General features: G+C 31.3%; 5 protein-coding genes across 19 annotated transcripts; 2 read left to right on the forward strand and 3 right to left on the reverse strand.

The window, feature by feature from the left end:
- The first annotated feature begins 53 nt into the window (after positions 1–53).
- On the forward strand, positions 54–7,165 carry DNApol-alpha180 (DNA polymerase alpha catalytic subunit). Of its 2 annotated transcripts, XM_033483668.2 has the most exons (21): positions 58–367; positions 472–672; positions 757–1,063; positions 1,149–1,449; positions 1,526–1,939; positions 2,008–2,373; positions 2,445–2,649; positions 2,723–2,991; positions 3,105–3,221; positions 3,308–3,491; positions 3,568–3,705; positions 3,767–3,942; positions 4,003–4,243; positions 4,311–4,450; positions 4,521–4,726; positions 4,799–5,060; positions 5,135–5,309; positions 5,383–5,552; positions 5,623–5,868; positions 5,937–6,012; positions 6,086–7,165. In XM_033483668.2, the coding sequence occupies exons 1-21, from the start codon at positions 352–354 to the stop codon at positions 6,286–6,288; spliced, it is 4,413 nt and encodes a 1,470-aa protein (XP_033339559.2). In that variant the 5' UTR covers positions 58–351; the 3' UTR covers positions 6,289–7,165. The 2 variants fall into 2 exon arrangements, with proteins under 2 accessions (XP_033339560.2, XP_033339559.2); XM_033483669.2 differs by lacking the exons at positions 5,937–6,012; positions 6,086–7,165 and having other exon boundaries at positions 54–367; positions 5,666–5,842.
- A 665-nt stretch (positions 7,166–7,830) lies between these two features.
- LOC117228034 (pseudouridine-5'-phosphatase) lies at positions 7,831–9,690 on the reverse strand. 2 transcript variants are annotated; one of them, XM_033483684.2, is made up of 4 exons: positions 9,360–9,690; positions 8,560–8,778; positions 8,254–8,486; positions 7,831–8,177 (listed from the first exon to the last, which is right to left on the reverse strand). In XM_033483684.2, the coding sequence occupies exons 1-4, from the start codon at positions 9,421–9,423 to the stop codon at positions 7,998–8,000; spliced, it is 696 nt and encodes a 231-aa protein (XP_033339575.2). In that variant the 5' UTR covers positions 9,424–9,690; the 3' UTR covers positions 7,831–7,997. The 2 variants fall into 2 exon arrangements, with proteins under 2 accessions (XP_033339575.2, XP_033339576.2); XM_033483685.2 differs by lacking the exon at positions 9,360–9,690 and adding an exon at positions 8,933–9,278.
- Positions 9,691–9,844: 154 nt separating this feature from the next.
- On the forward strand, positions 9,845–12,395 carry Su(P) (prostaglandin E synthase Su(P)). Its single transcript, XM_033483680.2, has 5 exons — positions 9,845–10,723; positions 10,820–10,894; positions 11,017–11,354; positions 11,540–11,651; positions 11,727–12,395. Exons 1-5 carry the CDS (start codon positions 10,436–10,438, stop codon positions 12,087–12,089), a joined length of 1,176 nt encoding a protein of 391 aa, XP_033339571.1. The 5' UTR covers positions 9,845–10,435; the 3' UTR covers positions 12,090–12,395.
- A 118-nt stretch (positions 12,396–12,513) lies between these two features.
- LOC117228032 (uncharacterized) lies at positions 12,514–14,576 on the reverse strand. 2 transcript variants are annotated; one of them, XM_076528754.1, is made up of 10 exons: positions 14,319–14,576; positions 14,169–14,250; positions 13,956–14,092; positions 13,742–13,872; positions 13,535–13,667; positions 13,328–13,450; positions 13,184–13,267; positions 12,923–13,072; positions 12,726–12,854; positions 12,514–12,651 (listed from the first exon to the last, which is right to left on the reverse strand). In XM_076528754.1, the coding sequence occupies exons 3-10, from the start codon at positions 14,062–14,064 to the stop codon at positions 12,542–12,544; spliced, it is 969 nt and encodes a 322-aa protein (XP_076384869.1). In that variant the 5' UTR covers positions 14,065–14,092; positions 14,169–14,250; positions 14,319–14,576; the 3' UTR covers positions 12,514–12,541. The 2 variants fall into 2 exon arrangements, with proteins under 2 accessions (XP_076384869.1, XP_033339572.2); XM_033483681.2 differs by having other exon boundaries at positions 13,956–14,108.
- Positions 14,577–14,724: 148 nt separating this feature from the next.
- On the reverse strand, positions 14,725–20,423 carry Oseg1 (intraflagellar transport protein Oseg1). Of its 12 annotated transcripts, none has more exons than XM_033483675.2 (18): positions 20,177–20,422; positions 19,997–20,049; positions 19,826–19,904; positions 19,536–19,645; positions 19,342–19,462; positions 19,034–19,244; positions 18,798–18,871; positions 18,435–18,705; positions 18,175–18,336; positions 17,809–18,106; positions 17,349–17,719; positions 16,865–17,257; positions 16,369–16,783; positions 16,044–16,270; positions 15,601–15,982; positions 15,345–15,511; positions 15,070–15,231; positions 14,725–14,997 (listed from the first exon to the last, which is right to left on the reverse strand). In XM_033483675.2, the coding sequence occupies exons 3-18, from the start codon at positions 19,873–19,875 to the stop codon at positions 14,911–14,913; spliced, it is 3,501 nt and encodes a 1,166-aa protein (XP_033339566.1). In that variant the 5' UTR covers positions 19,876–19,904; positions 19,997–20,049; positions 20,177–20,422; the 3' UTR covers positions 14,725–14,910. The 12 variants fall into 12 exon arrangements, with proteins under 12 accessions (XP_033339566.1, XP_076384859.1, XP_033339567.1 ...); XM_076528744.1 differs by having other exon boundaries at positions 19,997–20,064; XM_033483676.2 differs by lacking the exon at positions 19,997–20,049.
- Positions 20,424–21,670: the final 1,247 nt, after the last annotated feature.

Genomic DNA, 21,670 nt, shown 5'->3' on the forward strand with positions numbered 1-21,670 from the left:
CCACTCAAGTCTCTATTGGTGTCTAGTCTGTCCAATGGTGTTGGGAATTCTACTCAGAATCTGCTCCAAGTGGCGAAGAGGAGACCTCACAAATGTGATTGGAGAATTCCAATGGATTGCCAATGGAAATCCATTGGCATCGTTCAGTCCCATTTGTGATGGGTAATTCTCCCACTACTACTTTTTGGAAGAATGTCATAAAAGCGCATGTGAGAGCTCTGGTGTAGATTAATTTCAAATTTCAACTGCCATTGAAGCACATTGAGATCTCAAGTGTCCAGTTGAGAAGAAAGATTATTTATAATTATTTACGATACTGTAATCAACAATAACGACTTATTGTGAAAAAATATGAGTAATACGGAATGTAAGTGTTTACACAAATTACCCACGTGTTTATAAATTTCTTTCTAAATGTTGTATTTTAAATACGAATTCGTAATACACTGGATTATTAAACAAATTATTTAGCACCTTCAACGAGTAGATCGAAACGTCAAAAGATTGATAAAACTGGGAGACTATCAGCCTTAGAAAAATTGAAACAGTTGAAGGGTAGTAAACATAAATACGAAGTTGATCAGTTAGAAAATGTGTACGATGAAGTTGATGAAAAAGAATACAGTCGAACTGTAATAAGCAGGCAGAATGATGATTGGATCATTGATGATGGTAATAACTTTCTTCGTTACATGATACAAGGTAACTGAGAATTTAAATTCTCTGCAAATGAGAATAATTTGTTTTATGCTATAGGGGAGAGTGGTTATGTTGAAGATGGCAGAGAAATTTTTGATGATGATTTGGATAATGAAAGTATCCAAGAAGCAAGAAAACACAAAGTTTCTGGTCCAAGGAAAAACAAAAAAGAAGATGTCAAAAAAAAGGGATCGATTCAAAACATGTTGATGAATATGCCAACTAAAAAAAAAGCAGATGTTGGACTCAATGATGACAATATTTTAGGAGATTTAATGTCAGAATTAAAAAAAAATGATACACCAACAAAGCCAGAAACAAGAACAGTTAGAAATAAATTTTGTACTACTTCTAAAGCGAATAAGTAACTAAATCTTTTTTTTTACACATATACAGGTGTTGTCCCAAGACAGTCTGAAATTATTATATTATTGTCAAAACAATTTCAGAACTACCGATATCGGACAGAAACAAGAATCTACTTTGGAACAAAACAAAATGCAGTCCAATAATGATGATGATTTTGCGATGTTTGATGCAGTTAGGAAGACAGATATAAATAAACAAAACGAGTCAAATTTCCAATTAGGAAATAGTAGTAGCCAAAACATTATCGATGATGAATGGTGCGATGAATCACAAACAGTTTCTAAAATATCGGATGTAGAATTGAAAAACAGTGTCACCGAAAAAAGTAGTAGTCAAGTAATAGAGGAAGAAAGTGAAGATCTTAGTCAATTTGTTGGAGACGTAAGTTATTATATTTCTCAATACTTAATACTTGAAAACAAATCACAGGTTTTATAGTTATTATTTTCTTTTATAGTTTTGCAGTTCAGATTTCGAAAATGAATGTACAAGTCACATTGGAAAATCAGGACCATCTACCATTGTGGAAAATAGTAAACCGGAGCCTGAAGTTAAGAATCTAAATATTGAAAACGAAATGTTTGAAGCCATAGACTTTAGCAAAGTATTGGATACTGAATTTTCAACACAAACGCAAAATGTTGAAGTTTCAGTAGATACTACAGAATTGCCTTTACCATTTACAAGTAATGCCAATAAAGAAGAAGTGTTTAGATTTTATTGGTGGGACGCATACGAAGATCCGTACAAACAACCTGGAGTTGTATATTTATTTGGAAAAGTCTTTGTACCGTCTATAAAAACTTACTGCTCTTGCTGTTTAACAGTTAAAAATATTCCTCGAAGAATTTATCTTCTTCCTAGAGTGCATGTACGATCAAATATTTATCAAGCTTGTTTTTTCCCTATCGAATGTGTTACAATGATTATAAATTTTAGATAAAATCTTCCAAGGATACTAACGATGAACCAAAATTGAATTCAATGGAAGAAGTTTATAAAGAATTTAATCAGTTTGCAAATAAATCAGGAATAAAAGAGTTCCGTTGTAGTACGGTTACAAAACATTATGCTTTTGAGCAGGAAGATACTCCATTAGTATCTGAATATTTGGAAGTGAGGTATTCAGCGCAATATCCGGCTATGCCTTCTGATTATACTGGATCGTCGATAGAACGCGTCTTTGGTACAACAATAAATCCTTTGGAATTACTTATAATAGAAAGAAATATTAAAGGACCCTGTTGGTTGGACGTGAAATGTCCATTACCAACTGGTGTACAGACCAGTTGGTGTAAAATCAAGGTATTATAATTTAATATCTCGATTTGATCTATCGTTTTAAGTTTTAAAGCTCATGTTGTATAACACAACAGGTGAATTGTATGAAGATGGAGAACATATCAGTTTGTTCTGAGACTCAAGCCTTACCACCATTAGTAATAATGACTTTAAATATACGGACATCATTGAATTCGAAATCTCAACAAAATGAAATAGTCATGATTGCAATATTAATACATCATAAATTTCATGTCGATAGAGAACCTCCTAAACCTCCGTTTCAGCAACACATTTGCTGTACGTTAATTCACATATTCAGAACATTTTTTAATATTGGCTTGGATGTTCAATATTATGTATTTTATTTTAGTAATCACACATCCGCGTGATATTCCTTGGCCGCGACAAGCACGCGAAATGTTCTCGAAAATTTCATACACTAAAGTAATGAAATTTGATACCGAAGTGGATCTACTTGAAGAATTGCTAAAAATAGTGAACACAGTAGATTCAGATTTATTAATTGGATATGATTGTGGTTTTCAATTCGATATACTAATGCACAGAATGTTCACTCTAAAAGTTCCAAATTGGAGTAGATTTGGAAAGCTAAGACGCTCTATGCCACCTTTAATTAAGGTATATGTTTTACTGTAAAGTTCTGATTTTGTGACAATATTATACTTACTAGAACTCAGTCTATATGTAGTCAATACAGTTGTAGTAAAAATACTTTAAAAAATAAATTTTAGGGGAAAATAAATATGAATCAAGTACTTGCTGGTCGTCCTTTGTGTGATATACAAGTTTCAGCTAAGGAATTGAATCTAAAAGTTAGAAGTTACGATCTCCAATCTCTCTGCATAGCGGTAAATATTTCATAAATGCGCTCGTTTAATATTTATTAAGGGGGAAACTAAATTTATATTTGCTATATTTGGTTATAAAACCATAGGTTTTAAAGAAAAAGGAAAATGAATGCAAGGAAATAAAACCTGGTGAATCTGGATTATTTTACGCTACAACAAGTAAAGTAGATAATTTAATTAAAATAACACTAACAGAGGCATTGTATATTCTCTCTATTGTACTTGAACTTAATGTTCTCCCACTTGCACTACAAATTACATGCATTGCTGGTATGTACACTGATAATGAAGTATTATAGGGAATGCATTTGTTTTTTCAATAAAACGTGTATATACTTGCCCACAGGAAATATTTTATCAAGAACATTAACAGCAGGACGCGCAGAAAGAAATGAATATTTATTACTACATGCTTTTCACTTAAGAAATTATGTAACTCCAGATAAACGAGTTACAAGAAGGGGAAAGAATGCTGAAAACAATGGTATAACTTTTTTAATGCATTCAATTTTGTTTAAATACAACTAATTCTGCATCATGTTTAGAAAATACTGGCAAGAAGAAGGCAGCTTATGCTGGGGGTTTAGTTCTTGATCCAAAAAAAGGATTTTACGACAAACTGATATTATTGATGGACTTCAATTCCTTGTATCCCAGTATAATCCAAGAATACAATTTGTGTTTCACTACTGTCCCTGGCGCTGCATATGCTGATGTCGAGGTAAGTATATTTATTATTATTTACGAAATCTTCAATCTAGCTAAATAAATGCGCTTGCAGGATTTAAGTATTCCCGAATCAAATCTAGAGCCTGGAGTAATTCCAACAGAAATTCGCAAATTGGTTGAGAGTAGAGTGGAAGTGAAAAAATTAATGAAGGCACCAAATAACTCACCCGAGTTGAAAATGCAATATAATATTAGGCAGTTGGCTTTGAAACTAACAGCTAATTCCATGTACGGTTGTTTAGGCGCAACTCATTGTAGATTTTATGCTAAAGGACTTGCTGCTCTGGTAACAGGTAAAATTTGAAATCAATTTGCCTGTTCCACTGTTGCATACATACTAAATATAAAAACATCTTACAGCAAAAGGTCGAGAAATTTTACGACACACAAAAAATATTGTTGAAAAATTGAATTATGAAGTTATATATGGAGACACAGACTCCATAATGATAAATACTAATTTAATAGAGTATGAAGAAGTTTTCTCTGTTGGTAGGAAGGTAAATATTTAATGTTTACTACAAATACTTGTTTAAAACTAGTACATATACAGATAAAATGGCTTTCTAGATTAAACAAGAAGTGAATAAACTGTACAAACGGGTGGAATTAGATATTGATGGTGTATTTCGCTATTTACTACTTCTACAAAAGAAAAAGTATGCTGCGGTTATAATGACAAAATTACCTAACGGACAGATCGAATTAACGCAAGAACATAAGGGTTTGGATATTGTGAGAAGGGACTGGTGTCAGCTAGCTTGCGATGTTGGAAAGTCAGTAAAAAATGGAGAACAGCAGAAATATTTTCTATCTTGCAATTGTTAATCATTCTAAATATTTTACAGAAAAATCTTAGATCAGTTACTTTCTGATCAATCTAACGAGAATCGGCTAGAAAATATTTTCCTGATGTTGCAAAATGTTGCGAAAAGTGTTCGAGAAAAACAAGTTTCTTTATCATCGTTAGTTATTACAAAACAGTTATCGAAAAATCCAAACGAATATTCGGATGCCAAGCAAGCTCATGTGCAAGTAGCTTTAAGATTAAATAAGGAAGGTGGTAGAATGTGGAAAGTTGGTGATACTGTGCCATACATCATATGTGATGTTTGTATAAATTAATATGTTTAAAGTCATTCAGAGTGTTCGATGTTATACATCAGTATTATCTTGTTATGTAGGATGGAACAGAGAAATCTGCAACTGATAGAGCATATCACATCGACGAGTACAAAAAGAGCAGTTCTTTGAAAATTGATGTTAATTATTATTTACTAAGTCAAGTATTTCCGATTGCGTTGAGAATTTGTGAACCAATCGAAGGAATCGATGACGTGTTACTAGCTCAGAATTTGGGTAAAATTTGAATTTACGTATATAAAATAAATGATCGGATAAGTATGGTATAAAATAATATATTTTTATATAGGTTTGGAGAACATTTATAAATCTAAAAGAGTGATACATGAACAAGAAAGCAACGATATACCATTGTTAGTAAATGATGATAGATTTAGATTTTGTCTTCCATTCAAATTTAAGTGTGCAGATGAAAAATGTCGATCCGAAATTGTAGTAAAAGACATTGTTATCGAAACGGTAAATTGAGATGAAATTCTTTTAAAACTGAAATTCAAATTAATGTTTATTGGAAACAATTATTTTATAGCCCAACGGTAATCAATTATCACTTGCATCATGTTCAAATCCAGAGTGCACGGTACAACCATGGACATATGTAAATGCTATACAAAATGCATTAACGCTTGCTGTACGAGAAGCAATTACGGAATATTATGATGGTTGGTTAGAATGCGAAAATCCATTATGCGGAGAAAGAACACGAAGAATTCCATTAGGGTTTTATGGAAAATATCCACCTTGCAGGAAATGTGGTGCTGATATGCATAGAGAGGTAAACTTAAAATTATACTTTCGTTTTATTAAGTATATTAAATACTATAATATCGTTTTAATTTATAGTATTCAGAAACAAAACTTTACAATCAACAGTGTTTTTATCTTCATCTATTTGACGTGAGTCAATCAAAGTATAAAAGTATGTATTCAAGAAAAACGAATAATTAAAAGTTCTTGGAAGAACGTAAAAATTACCATTTATGTGCTTTCAGACTTACTAGCACAATATCCACAAGGTATGAGAGCAGCATATGATTGTTTAAAAGAAGCAATGGAAAAGGTATTGAAACGAAATGCATTTTCTGTTGTATGCTTGGACACGTTATTCGGAAATATGAATGTAGCACACAAGTCAACAGATCAAAATACACCTATTTTGAATATATATGACACATCAGATGATGAGAGTTGCTAATACAATCGATACGGAAGTTATAAATTTTAAATAATGTCAGAATTTCTTCATTTTTCACCCAAAAGTTGACCACAATTCATAACTTCATATGATTCTAATAAAAATTAGTATTGATAAGTCTTTAGGGTCGTTGAATTTAAATATTTGACCATAATATAAAAATTTTTAAAGGATGATTCAATCAGCAACAAAATAAACATGTTTTTTCAATTCATTGCTGTAAAAAGTAATATTTTTCTGACTTTCATTATAAATGATATTTTAACGTAAAATTCGAGAATTTCTTCCGATTCCTCTCTAGTATAGCACTTTAAAAATGATGTATTTTTAATTATGTATTCATGTATTTCGAAAACAGTGCCGGAAATAATGAGAAGTTTAAATTAAATCGAAAAAATTCGAGTCTCATTCTATAGATAGAATAATAGAATAAAATACTATTAGAATAAAATAAATAGATAAATTAGAATAAAATACTATTTCATTATTTATATATAATTTCATTGATCTATTTATTGCAGTCTCCTGTCTTCATTTCTTTAATCTGTTTTCTCCTCAATCACACGTCACATAATTAACACTTGCATTTTTAGAAACACTTTCAACACGAAACCGATATTACAATGTATATATATTATAATGTATAGTAGAACCTCGTTCATCCGCACCTTGTGGGATACTACAACATGAAGGGATATAATTTGTTTTGATTATTCGATTAAGATGTATTTAAGAGATATTGTACATAAGTTAAATAAAGAAAAGAAATGTGCTATTCTCATCATATCAAGTACAATACATTATGTCGCTAATAGAATATAATGTGTATTAATCTAATTATATAAACTATTTAAATATAAAAGATATAAAAAACATACTTTATTCGAATGTTTGTATTGTAACGTACGGAGAATTTTCCGACGTGTTTTTTTCCTACTCGTCTTTGAAGGCGTACGCCAGGCTGGCGCCAGCCGGTCAGGTTTCGCTCTGTACATTGTGAGTCAAGTACCTTAGGAGTACGATGACGAACTTAATGGAGCCGAGGCATATATAGACATTTTGAATATATAAAGGGCACAAACGTAACTAAAAAACGGGCTTAATTTCAAGTCAGCTACTGACGAAGGAACGCTAGCGAGATTGAGTTTGATTCTCTAGAAGTACCGATTCTCCGATTCCGTACATCGGTACAAGGTTATAAGCCCCCGCCTATCCAATGAGACAAACGGGGAGCGCGATCATTTATACACATACAATTATGTTAGATTGACAGCTTGTAATGTACTATCTTTCACCAATCTATTAAGTTGTCAAATTCAATTATTCACAGAGATACATCTTTACCGCTCGGGGTGTATCTCCATTTCTTCTTTGCAAAAGTTACAAAAGGCCACAAATTCTAATTTCTACCAGTGGCGACTCAGAGATGAAAGAAGCATCGGCAGGTTCACGCAATTCTCTTATCAAAATTCCAAAATACATCCAACCTGTGGCCACGCAAAAGCTGCCTGGCCCTCGGCTCGTAACAATACAGATACGAAGGAACATGTAAAACTAATTTATTTTTATATATTTGTACAAAAAATAAATAATATAACATGCTAAAAACATCATATATTATATTTTTAACAAATATGAATTTCCTTATGTACTATCTCCATCGGTATATACTAAGATTATATACCTGACAAACATACATATTCTTTGCGTTATGTTTTAAATGGTGGTAAACCGAATATTTCTGGTTTAAAGTGTTCAAGAGTGTTTATTACCAATGTAGGATTTTCAATAAAACATTTTGGTAACATCAGATCTGGAACCATAACAACTTGCATGCCAGCACTAAGAGCTGCTTTTACTCCATTTGGAGCATCTTCGAATACAAGACACTAAATAGACAACACACAGGTAAAAATTATTCATGTAATAATCTTAAAGAACATTATAAAATTATATGCCACAAACCTTTGAAGGGTCAGGATTATCAGGAAAACGTTTAGCGGCCACCAAGAAAATGTCTGGGGCTGGTTTACCATTAACAACTTCAGAATCAGAACCTCCAAGAACCTTATGATGAAATAAATCAAACAATTCCATCCATCTTTGAGTTTTTAATTCAAAATTCTCTTTATTTGAACTTGTAGCTAATGCAATTGGAATGTTATGTTCTTTTAAGTGTCTCAAAAGTCGTTCTGCGCCTATTTATAAATCAAGGTGGAAGATCAAATTCAGTCATAATTTATATGAAAAGATATTATTTATATTTGTTACCTGGCATCGGACTTGCAGAAGGAAATAATTCTTGATATATTTGGACTACCTCGGACTCAAATTCTTCTTTTGTCATAGGTAAAGATAACATTTCGACTACTGCTTGAGCACAAGCCGAAGTTTTAAAGCCCATAGTCTTTGCTTTATGCTCCCATGTAAATTCCTTGCCATAACGATTTGTTATACGATTAAAAGCTTTCGAATACAGTGCTTCTGTATCTATTAGAATTTTAATAAAATAATGTTTATACAATTAATGTCAAGGTTATGTTTATCTTATTTAATCTATTCCATTTAAAGGCAATGATTTGTAAATGATATGTTAAGTATAAACTTCCCCAAAAGATTAGAAGTGAAGCGCATGCAAACTCACGCATGATGAGTGCTTTTTTACCCCCTTCATCGACTGTAGAATCCGCTCATAAAGATGTGTAGGGTATTTTAATATATTTTCCTCATATTTCATAATAATTGCCATTGAGATCTTACTCATTACTATACGTGCATAGGTAAAACAAAATTACTATATTCATATAAATAAACATAAACTTATTTACAGGTTAATTAGGGGTGCAATTTGTTGATTTCATGAAAGAAAAATAACCCTGTTATTTAGAGTAAATATAACCCTGTTATTAATACAGGATTATTTACTAATAACCCTGTGTAACTGTAATGTCTGCGACCGTTAAACTGGGCTATTTTTAACGAAATATATCATTCTACATTAGATAAATGCATATAAAAATATAAAAATAGCAATTTCATATATATAATACAAAATAAATTAAATGTCCTACCCAGCAATAGTCCATCCATATCAAAAATGCAATGCGTAACATTCTTCAACCCATGTTCCGACATATTTCAATGCTATTTCGTAATTCCTTTCTGTTATTAACAACTCGTGTGACTTTATTAATAAAAATTAATTACGAGATCGTTGTAGACTCTAAAATGTAGACTCCAGCAGTAAGAACCAGCTAGAATCTAATCATTCTAATCTAGGCTTACTGACTAATAAATTCACCATACTGAAATGTGGCGCCAATTATGCAACAATCTTAGCTTTTGCAAGCATTTCCACCATTTTACCACGCATCCAATCCGCAGTGAATCCTGTCTTAGCATTGAATCGTCAGCTAATCAGAGTAAAGCTTACAAGTAGAATATCACGCCATATGTTTCTGATGGAGCGCCAGACAAACGGATGCGTAACAAAGAGTGAGACCGCAAGCACGATAAAGTGAAACGGCCTAGATTTCTCGTCCGTGTGGACACTATGTACTCATTCAACCCGTTGGTTTTGTTCTGTTTCTCTCGATCATCTCTCATTCTCTTTCTAAAGCAATTGCACCGTGCTGATTGTATCTATATTTTTGCGCAGAAAATATTGTTATTCCCAAAAATTACAATAATTAAATAAATAAATATCATAAATAAGTAAAGATATCAATTTTTTATTTAATTTTAGTTCATACATTTTCTTATCAAGCTGTTAGTTTTACATATTCACAAATGTTTAAAATTTCGCGCCACTGAGATCGATGCGCATTGAACAAGTGAACTGGAAATACAATATTTTTAAATTCTTATGCTGAATATTATATTGATAAAGTTTCAGTATTATTGAATTTAATATTTATTATGATTGATTGAAGTTGAAACAAGATTTTATTTCTATAGACTACTAATGATTGTGTACATACTAATGTACAATATGTATAATTTTTGTACATAACCTTGTTCTACGTCTTCTTCAGTATCCTATTATGTCATTGAAGTGATAGAAATATTGTGTACCAATAACTTGCAATAACTATAAAGTGATTAATCTACTTAAAACGGTGTACATAGTAGTTGAAAAGTAACCATAATGTCTGCTTTAATTAAATTATTGAAATTGCCGCAAAATTTTCATTGTTCGAAACAAATTCTTCTAAAATGTCCAAGAAGAAATGAAAGTTCGTCACCGGCAGCACAACGATCAACAAGAGGGACTATACTAAAAGCAAGTTTTATTGGAATTTCTGTCGGAGTATTTACCTCGATAGGTTATTCTATATATACTAGTATACAAAACGCTAAAAATTATCATCTCGAAGGAACGGTACACAAAATTGAAGCATTGAAAGAAAAGCCACAAGTTCCAGTTTCAAGACAGGTTTGTCAACTGAATTACTTAGAACGTTTGAATAGTTTATATACAAATTAGGTATAGATATCGCGAACAAATATTGTAACATCTTTTTTATTTTAGATTATTATGCCAACAGATCAAAGTGGATTAAAGTTAACTCTCTTTCAATATCAAACATGCCCATTCTGTTGTAAGGTAACACCACTATATTAATTTAGTAAATAGTAACTAAAAAAGTGAACTGATTTCATTGATGTAAATAAACGATTTCCTCTTCCTTTTTGTTTGTGATAAAATTAATAAAAATAATGTTTTAGGTCAGAGTTTTCTTAGATTACTATGGCTTATCTTATGATGTTGTGGAAGTAGATCCAGTATTAAGAAAAGAAATTTCATGGTCATCTTATAAGAAAGTTCCTATACTTTTAACCGACACCGCATCTGGTTATCAACCTTTGAATGATAGTTCAATGATTATTTCATTAATTGCATCGCATTTGAAAGATAATTCTCAGAAAATTGAGGAGCTAATGAACTATTATCCAAGTATAGCAATGCATGATAAAGATGATAAACTCCGTTATGAAATTCTGAATAAGTATTATCTCATGTATACAGATAAATTCCCAAAAAATGAAAACTTTGATGATATTATGTAAGTAATATCATACAATCTAATATGGTAACAAATTTATGAATAATTTTCTTCTAGAAGTAATACGATCGTTTATAACAGATTAGCGTTCTACTAATGGGAAATTGTTGTTTTAAATTTTCATGTAAATTGAAAACTTTGTTCTTATAGGAAATATGAAATAAAATTGAATTTATTCTTTACAGAGAAGAGCGTAAATGGAGAAAATGGGCAGATGATATACTTGTTCACAGCTTGTCGCCAAATGTATACAGGACTCTTGATGAGGCCTATCATACATTTAACTGGTTTTCAAATGTGAGTGCATCCACAATAGTATCTCTAATGTAATATTATAATGAAAATACTACCTCTTTAATTTTTTTTTATTAGGTTGGCAGATGGAAAGAATACTTCCCAGCCTGGGAGAGATTTATAATGATAAATGTAGGTGCTTTAGCTATGTGGATGATTTCAAAACGTTTGAAAAAGAGGCACCACCTTAAGGAAGATGTCCGACAGTCCCTTTATGATGATATCAATGAGTGGTTAAGAGCAATTAAAGCACGTGGTGGTAAATTTATGGGAGGAGAAAGACCTAACTTAGCAGATCTTGGTGTTTATGGGATTTTAAAAAGTATAGAAGGGTGTACTGCATTTCAAGATGCCTTAAATAACACAAAACTCACTATATGGTACAGTGCTATGACAAAAGAAGTGGAGGCGCATTCTGGGAGCAAATACCTCGTTAATTAGGTAGTACAAATTCACTAATTGTATTATGTTGTTTTCTCTGCAGTGATTTATATTAGTTCAATTAATTTCATCGAGACTACTGCATTTAAATTAATTTAATAACAAAGTGTTATTGTGTCCACAATACGAGTAAAACAACATTTTGTAAAAAGTTCATAAAGCTTAATTTTCAATTAAATAATTCTAAATAACAATTTATTATCTTCTCGCTGTAAAAATATGAGTTGTACAATTGCATTTCATGTTTTATGTATATAATATACAGTTTTATTGTATATAAAGCTAATAAAATGTAATAGAAATAAAGATATTACTACATATTTGTACTGAAAATAAGAGAAAACTATTATACTTTCATTTACCACATTATCGAAGAAGCTTCAGTCCTATAAATTCATTATTAACTAATTTCAATATTGGTAGATTTGTGAAAATCATTAAAATCTTTTTATTTAAGCTATACAAGGTAATTGACGATATGTTAACGAAAATCCTCTATTTTCCAAGTCTAATGTTTCGTTTCTGTCTGTGACAACATATAATACAAATGGTTTTGAAAACGCTAAAATAAGAAGCTCATTATAACATTTGTATATAAATATTTCTTATGAAAGTTAATTGCAATAGTATACTTACATGTTTTTGTGGTAAAACCATTTCCACAAAATCGATCTGTATTAATTTCCATACCATTTTGAAATGGATGAGGAACAATAACAAAGTCAGTAGTACAGTTTTCTCCCTTTTCTTCGGCATCTACAGTACCTAGTTACATGTTAAGACTATGAATATATCATTGTTATAAGATAAAATATTGTTACGTCGTACTTTACCTATTAAGCCATCCACAGAACCAGTATCCCCAGAAACAGAAAATGAATTATTAGTTGTTTGCGACCATTCTATGGCACAATATCCTTGAGCCATTCTTACACATACACCATAATTTGTGTTTGCTATCTGTCGTGTAGCAGCACCTGGCGCTAAATTGTTTACAATTACACGATGATAAAGATAATTAAAACAAAGCGTATGCAATTACATTTTCATGAATTACAATTGATATTATGAAACTAAAATATTAGCAACTGTACCTCTTGGATTTGGCGATCTACCATAATTAAAACTTGTAACAACGTCTGAAGTACCAGTGTAATATTGCAAACATCCGTTCGGCGCTATTCGAAAATTATAAAATGTGAAAAGTAGTTATTAAAAATTACATAATACTTATGTACCTCTGGATGTCGAATCACATGGTATCTGTTGAATTCTGATGTTCCATCGACGATCTGTACTATACTCGGAATTAGTATCAATCGACAACATAATCGGTGTTGCACCATTAAAATCCATATATACTGAAAATTTGAACGATGTCTTTTTTACACCAAATGATTAAGAAGCAATTATCGCAGAAATGATTATATTATGTTTTTTACTACCATGTTGATTTGCATTTTCACCACAAATTCGAGGTACAGACGTCGACGATCCAGAAACCAAAAAGAGATCCAAATCACAAATTCCATCAATATTTGGGAAAGCAAGATCAAATTCCAGAAAGTCCAGACGTAACTGAAATGAAAATACAAGAAATATGTATCTTTTAGTAATGTTGATAGTTTTGCGAACAGGTATGATATACATACCTGACAAATATTTGAATTACAACGCTGCACTGTTATTGTACATCGTCCTGTTCTGTCATAAGTCTTTGGGTATTCTGGATTTGTAAAATATGTGTTGTTTACGTTTGTAGTGGATCCGCATGATTTTTGAACTAAAAAATTATTAACATATTAAATGGAAACAATTTTTCAATAGATGTACTAACTGAAAAATAGTAATCATGTAATTACTCACAGACACAACAAATACCAAGCCCATTTGCACAACTACCAGATGCAGTTCCTCCATATTCACGACACTCTCTTCTTGTAAAGCAAGTGCCATTCAAATTATTGCTAGCCATGCATTGTGAATTTGCAAAACGGACAACACTGAACAGCGGGAAAACTGTTAAAAAATTCTTTTAATAATTTCATCATATTGACAGAAAAAGTAAATTTAGCTTACATTTTAATATATGCAGAACAAGATATTTATGTATATAAGAACCCGTTGTCAAGTCAAATGCGATCTTTCTCACGTTCACATACTAAAATTTAGTGGATTATTCACAAAAGTCTTCGAGATATTATAAATTTCCTACCAAAAATTACTTACACCTTGCATCATGATGTACAATTTGGATACCCACAGCATTATTATTATCCAGACGACATTTAACTAAGTTTCCAAAAAGGAAAATCGTTACAAGAACTGTATATAACATCTTCCAGACTGTAACTCACAGAAGATACTGTTAACAGAAGATACTCGATCCTCCCAAAGATATAGTTTAACGGTACCAAAGGAACCAGACGATTAGCACTTACAGAAAGACAAACATAACTGTTTTGTCAATTTACTTAGTACGGAACAAGTTCTGTTCAAGAGATTACAAATCAAATTTATAATATTTTAAATACATTCAATTTTGTTTCACAGTTATATTTTTATCTAATACTCTGTACTAATTTTCAAAATTAATTTAACAAGTATATATTAACAAAGGGAATAGTAGTATATCTTATATATTGAAAATTATTTTTATTGCAGAAAAATACTATAAATAAAAATCGTTTGTCAAAATCGTAAAATTTGTCATACTTTTCACATGTGCACAATCTCGTATTATAATTTGTCACTTAATATAAATCAATTGTATGTAAAAATCTGACATGTTTTCATTATACATACAGTAATACGATTAATTTTAATCGGTAGACTTATTTATTGCTCTACAAAATGGACAATGCCCATATCGCAATAAAGCCAATTCATAATCATCCGAATGAAAGAGCTGAAAACAAATTTTTTATATTGTTATCTATGACTGACAGTGATCATAGATCATTAAGTGCTAGTTTCTTACCTTTAGACAAGATTTACAAAAAGTAATTTGTAGATCAGGCAATAGATTTTTGAAATAACGTGTTTTGAATGGTTTTGGCCATTTAATGATTAATACAGTGCACGGATCCATACTCTTCAAAACATTTCTTCCCACAATTATAGTAGAAGTACTCGATTTTTCCTACAATGTCAAATTAATTACAAGTAACTATGGTGAAGTAACAAATGGTGAAAAATATTATATCGTACATGCATAATAAATGGAAAAAATACTCATATATGTGATAATAATACCTCATATTTCATTAAACGTGCAGTGAATAAGTCTACTTCGGGTGCAATGGTAAGCTGATCTTTATCTATCATATTATCGGATGAAGACAAAGACTCGTTGATTAATTTTTCTGCCTCTTCATTTGAAATGTCTTCTTCCAATTCAAATTCGACTAAAGGTAGAATCTCTAAAACATTACTTAGAATTCAATATATCATATTTAAAATATTTTATTATTTATTACAATTTCTTTTTTAGAAATCAAATATATCATACCAAACATTACAAAGGAATATTGAAATTTTAATTTACACTGCACACATTGTCCCTGAGTATCCGATGATAATAAAGGATTAAAAGTCGAACATTTGTAGCAAAGTGGTAAAAGTTCTTCCGGATCTCTATATGGAGAAGCTCTGGCCAATAAATTCGAAGTTTCCAATTGACCGAGTTGACTGGCAGGAATTTTTGTTTTGCGCAGTTTATCAAGTAACTGCATCGTCAATTTGTTTGCACCAAGTAGGGAAGCTTGTTTCAGAAGTGTGTACATTATAGTAAATTTTGAAATTCCCTCGACTTGAATATTTTGAGTTTTTGTTAATAGAAACCGCGAGATATTAAAAAGAGCCTCTGGCATTAACGATGTGAATGGTTCTTCCTAGAAAGTGGAATTATAAATAAAAATATTTAAGAGTATTTCATCTTTAATCTTTACTTACAACATATTTGTGAATTTCATGATAAGCATAGTAAACATCAGCCTTTTCATAATACTGCAAAAACAGCCTTTGTAATTCATCAGTGCTTTTGTCAAGATTTAAACAAATTTGAGAAAGAAGCCAATAAAAGTAGGAAGCATCGCGAAATCTTTTCTCGGCCACTGCATTTTTTGCTAGCATTGTTAAGACAATTATAGACTCTTCAGATTGCCCAGCTATTTGAAACGCTAAAAGAATATGTGAAAAATATTTTAATTCAAGCATAATGTGAAGCAAGTCAAAAAATAAAGGAGAAGAATATTCCATAAAAAATTGCTATTACTACCTTCTTGTGCTTCAGAAAAATGACCAGTTTCTGCTAACCATCTGGCATATGGACCATATATCCTTGCTTTTAATTTTGGATTTCTTTCGGCCAGTTCAAACGCTTCTGGCCACGCTTGAGCTTCTACTAACACATCCGCTACATCAGGATCATCTCCCAGACGACTAAAAATTTCAGCAGCACCGTGCGTTGCGCCCAATTTTTTTAATTTCTTAGCAATTATGGTCAAATTATCTCTATCCGATTTATCAAGCTGTCTTCCCACTTTAATTAACATATCAATCCAACCATATTCTGCAATTATATTAATTGCACGATCTACGTCTCCTGCTGATAGAAATGTTTCTGCTGCGGCGCGTGGTTCTCCAAGACTTTTTGCCCATTCTGCTCTTTTACGAAGTAATATTGTACGATCCTTAACATAGCAGTAGAAAAAAGATTTTAAATTTTAAATAATGACTACAAATTATTTTAAAAAACTGTCAATTTTACTGACCTGACTATTTCCACCAGCAATAAAGTCTTGTGCAATATCAAACATACGTAAATCGGAATACATGGCTAATGCATACTGCTGTAAGCCAGCTTTTTGATAAAGTCTCGCTGCTTCTTTCAGTTTTCCCATAGCAGCCGCAGCAGTGGCCATACATGCTTCTCTTCCCCATTCGCCGGACTTCAGTTTCTCTTCGACTTCAGACACAATTTCTATATATCTTAAGTTTTTAACTTTAGCAAAAGCAGAGTATGCTACATTTAACTCTAGATTTTCTAGGGCAGAAGTACCCAGAGCAAACCAATCCGAATCTGCCACCCCAAGACACGCTATGTTATATGCATGAGAGAAGAGTCCAATATCCAAGTACTGATACATAAATAATGATAGAGGTACCTGTATAGATATAATATTTACATTTTAGAAGACATTAGTGCTCAAAATTCTTATTTCTTTAGAATTCATGAATATTGAAAAATGATTTCACCTCCACCGTGACAATACAAGACTTATTTAAGCAGTACACTTTTGATCCATTATGTCCCACAACATATCCAGAAAACTTCTGTCTATATTCCGTAAAATTTCCAACTTTAATTACTAAATATTCTCCGCTTGTAAAGCACATTATATCTTCGAAACTACTGTTAAATGCTACACTATTTACATCTTGAAATTCTTGAATTTTTTCTTCCGCATACAAATCAAACACATAAAGAACTCCTCTGTCACTGACAACAGCAAGTTTTTCTTTCAATGAACTAATATCGAGACATCTTACAGAACTATTGATTTTTGTTAAATGTGCTGGGAAGGGATTGTCTAAATATATTTTTACTATATAACCAGTAGTTAAACCTGAAACCAACAATTAATTATGAATTCATGTAGACAATAATTAATGATTATTTACATGAATTTTGCTTTTAAATCTATATAATACGAACCTACTATTAAACATTCTTGTCCAATTGGACCACCCACAACTTTAATGTAAGTAATAAATGCGTCAAGTATCCATTCTCTTTCTACTGTTCCACTAAAAGATAAACTCTGTAGCCGTCTTTCTGTACACAAAATTAAGTTATTTGTTGTGACAACTAATAAGTTACAATTCAGTGCTTGATTTAATTTTTCACATATTCTGTAATGCATTCCATCATTGGTGTTCGAAGGTTCATAAATTATTACACGTTCAGACAACTGAACTGCCAGTCTATTTTTATATACAGCTATACGTGAAACCTAAAATTATTTACAAACATTGTTTAATGCTTTAAAGATAACATAATTAAAATAATACATTTACTTACCAGATCTTTACATTTAATTCGAACTTTCTGACCAGTAATTAAATTTTGTATTATTACATCGGTCATGTTTTCCCTATAAGCATATCTATCTCCATATAATCCATGCACAATATCCCATGATAATTGTAAGTATGTTATTGTACCATCTTGACAGCCTAATGCCTAAACAGGCAAGTAAAAAAAAAAAGAAACAGACAAGAGATTATTGTTGTTCAAAATATAATAAAATAGGGTATAAGAAATATTGTGTAGATTCTTACAATATGTGTAGAGGCTGGATTTGCTGCACAGCTCCATACCCAAGAAGAAAAGGTACCACCGATATTAATTAACTGTATCCCATCATATGTCATTAATATACATTGTTTGTTGCTTCCAGCAATTAAAATATATTGACCTCCTGCGAAGTTGCACATTTTCAGAGGAATGAAGTTCAGCAGTCTATCTTTACCAACAGGTTTTCCAGTAGTTGAATAAAATGATATGGTTCCATTCCATTCCGCGATACAGAGGACATCCGTAGAATTTTCCCTACGAATGATGTAGGAACTTCTTGAAATGGTATGCTATATAATAATTTTCATGTAAAAACAAAATATAAAAATGGAACAGTATTATTTTACCACTGGCGATTCCACAATAGACTCCATATAGGAACTCCGTTTTGTCTTTCAACGCGTATTTGTTCTTCTCCATTCTATGATGTAAATATTTGAAAAGAAATTAATTAGTGACAGTGATATTTTTTAAATGGATTAATGAATTTCGATTAAAACAAATTTAAACAATACAATATTTCAAGATTAGAAAATTGTAAATGTAACAATGCAAAGTATCAAGAAAGAGAATTAAAACAAACTTTATTTCTAATGGAGACATAGCCTGAAGCCAATCCAATGGCTAAGTATTGACCATCGCTTGTCCAAGCACAACAATTCACCCGTCCTCTTGATTTATGTTTCACTACTGTTTTCTGTTCTGGAGACCAAAAAGCGATATCAGATAATGAACAACTCAACAATTGATGGGATACCGGATTAAACTGCATAGCCTGAATAGCTTCGTTGTGTCTAAAATAAATGTTATATTATATTATAATTGTGTGCACAATACGTGAAATAGATTTCATTTAATTGAATTCTATAAAATTGTAAGAATATAACTTACGAATATTTAAGTATGCCTTCTAATCTGGATGTCCAAATGATAACACTTCTATCTGCACCTCCAGATGCAAATTTTTTACCATCTCTCGCATAACATACACAATAAACTATGTCTTTATGACCTATAAAATACACATATAAATATAATTTGTAGTCCCTTTATTTACATTATCATATTATAATAAATTAATCTACCTTTCAATGGCTGAATCAGAGCACCTTCGTTGGTTTCATATACAAGAACCTGCTGTCCAGCAGCAACAACCAATTGTGTCCCCTCAGGATTAAAACATAAGTCATATATACTAAAACATCAATATTTCTGTTGGTACAATCTATTTTTATTATTTATATGCATTATACGGTAACAAATATAATAATGCAAAGATATAAAAGGAAAGGAATGTCAAAAATAAAAATTAATGTAAAAATTTAGAAATAATAATTAAAGTAAAAGTTAGAAAGTAGTTTCGAAAAATTATTACCATTCCGATTTTTCTTGAACTTTGTCAACCCACGTTGGGACGGCTTTCATTGTTTATTTCCTTACAATGAGACAATTATCTAATACAATTTCAAAACGTCGTTGACATTATTTTGGTTTGTTGTTTGTTTGCATGGTTTCCACGGAAACGACTAAGTCAATCAAGATGTACCATTATACAGTGGCGTCACGTGTGTCAGAACACCAAATTTTTAAAATTATCATCTGTAGAAAACGGTGCTATTTTCATATTTTAAGGTGTTAGACTCCCTGGCGACGCGATAAAGGTAGAGGACACAGTTACTGGCAAAATGAGACGAAAACGTGGGTTTATAGGCTCAAAGTTTACTACCTTATCTTTTTCGCTGTTTAATAGCATCATTTGAAAGAGGAAGATTCAGTACAATGCGTGAATGTCAGATTTCATGAAAATTATGCAGATATGTGGTAATACAAGCTTAGAAAGTAAGGTAAAATTTGATGGTGCCGAATCCAAGCAGTTTTATGCCATTGGATGATGTTTTTGGATGGTCTGACATTCACGCACTGCACAGGACCTTCCTCTTTCGAGTGATACCATTAAACATAAAAAAAGATGCTAATATAAGGTAGTTAAGTTTGAGCCCGTAAAAGCATATCGTCTTGGCATTAGAATTCATAAGTTTAATTACACTGGTGCTTATAAGGTGGCGCCTAAGTAGAAGGACTGTGGCAGATGTGTGTGTGTAGATAACTAATGTTTTCTATTTTATCGACAGGTTATAAATATCGATTAAGTTTACGAATTATGTTAACGAAGTTCTCGTCACTATGTAAATATTAATTCATTTATTATCATTACCTACCAACGAGAGAGAGAGAGAGAGAGAGAGAGAGAGAGAGAGAGAGAGAGAGAGTATTCAATTTATAATAAACTTTTTTAGAGTGAACACGCATATATGAAACAGGAATTATTTATTTGTCTGATAATTTCATATCAAACTATTTAAATTTAAAAATATCAAATACCTAAGTAAATTATAAATGTTGAATGGGAATAGTACAATCTATTAGTTTATTTATTCTATACCCTCGCACGAAAGAAAGAAAGTCAAGATTCAGTTATTAATATTGATGGAACTATTTAAAGTAAGGAATGTTCTTCCTCAATTACCGGTGGTACAAATCAAATTAATTCCGCATCGATGGTAAAACTTCCACCACATTTTGTGGAAAGAAAATCTAATGCTATGGTTTACTCATATTAAAGCAGCTTTCGATATCAGCAGAATTTTCTCAGATAATATTAAGTTTCGGTATACAATTATAAATTTGAACGATTCAGTACTTCCTTTTGTTTCGGATATTTTAAATAATCCTCCTTCGGAAAATAAATATGAAACTTTAAAAAGTCGGATTATTTCTTCATTTGATGAATCAAGTGAATCGAAATTAAGAAGATTGATTAGGGAAAATGAAATGTGCGATGAAAAACCATCAAATTTGGCTGGTGGACTACTATGTAGCAAAAGTGTTCTTAAAACATTGTTTTTAAAACAACTTCTAGACAACGATTGAGCCATTTTGGTTGTTAGTGAAATGCTAGAAGCTAGCGTATCAGGCTGATAAAACATATTTGTAATGTTAAATCGAAGGAAAATTTAAATTTTCGTACAGAAACAGAAGAAAAAATAGATATCATAAATTCGCAAATTCAAGAATTACAAAAACAATTTGAAATATTAACTATTAATATGAAAAGAAATAATTTTAGAAGCAGGTCAAGTTCAATTTCATTTAGAAGCGGTAGAAACACATTAAGGACGAGGTTTCATAATGAAAAATCATTATGTTTTTATCATTAAAA

The sequence above is a fragment of the Megalopta genalis genome, chromosome 2 (assembly GCF_051020955.1).
Source record: "Megalopta genalis isolate 19385.01 chromosome 2, iyMegGena1_principal, whole genome shotgun sequence".
Taxonomy (NCBI): Eukaryota; Metazoa; Arthropoda; class Insecta; order Hymenoptera; family Halictidae; genus Megalopta; species Megalopta genalis.

Excerpts from the sequence above, each read along its gene's own strand:
- DNApol-alpha180 (XM_033483668.2), top strand. Across the intron at positions 673-756 it reads TGATTGGATCATTGATGATG|GGGAGAGTGGTTATGTTGAA; the intron begins GTAATAACTTTC and ends TTTATGCTATAG. Across the intron at positions 4,451-4,520 it reads TTTTCTCTGTTGGTAGGAAG|ATTAAACAAGAAGTGAATAA; the intron begins GTAAATATTTAA and ends ATGGCTTTCTAG.
- LOC117228034 (XM_033483684.2), bottom strand. The coding sequence starts at position 9,423 with ATGTCGGAACATGGGTTGAAGAATGTTACGCATTGCATTTTTGATATG. Across the intron at positions 8,779-9,359 it reads TATGGATGGACTATTGCTGG|ATACAGAAGCACTGTATTCG; the intron begins GTAGGACATTTA and ends AAATTCTAATAG. Across the intron at positions 8,178-8,253 it reads ATAATCCTGACCCTTCAAAG|TGTCTTGTATTCGAAGATGC; the intron begins GTTTGTGGCATA and ends TTGTCTATTTAG.
- LOC117228032 (XM_033483681.2), bottom strand. The coding sequence starts at position 14,357 with ATGCTGTGGGTATCCAAATTGTACATCATGATGCAAGGT. Across the intron at positions 13,268-13,327 it reads ATGTGATTCGACATCCAGAG|CGCCGAACGGATGTTTGCAA; the intron begins GTACATAAGTAT and ends ATTTTCGAATAG. Across the intron at positions 12,652-12,725 it reads TGGTTTTACCACAAAAACAT|CGTTTTCAAAACCATTTGTA; the intron begins GTAAGTATACTA and ends TTCTTATTTTAG.
- Oseg1 (XM_033483676.2), bottom strand. The coding sequence starts at position 19,875 with ATGAAAGCCGTCCCAACGTGGGTTGACAAAGTTCAAGAAAAATCGGAA. Across the intron at positions 17,258-17,348 it reads CTTGTATTGTCACGGTGGAG|GTACCTCTATCATTATTTAT; the intron begins GTGAAATCATTT and ends ATATCTATACAG. Across the intron at positions 15,512-15,600 it reads ATATTCCTTTGTAATGTTTG|AGATTCTACCTTTAGTCGAA; the intron begins GTATGATATATT and ends GTAATGTTTTAG.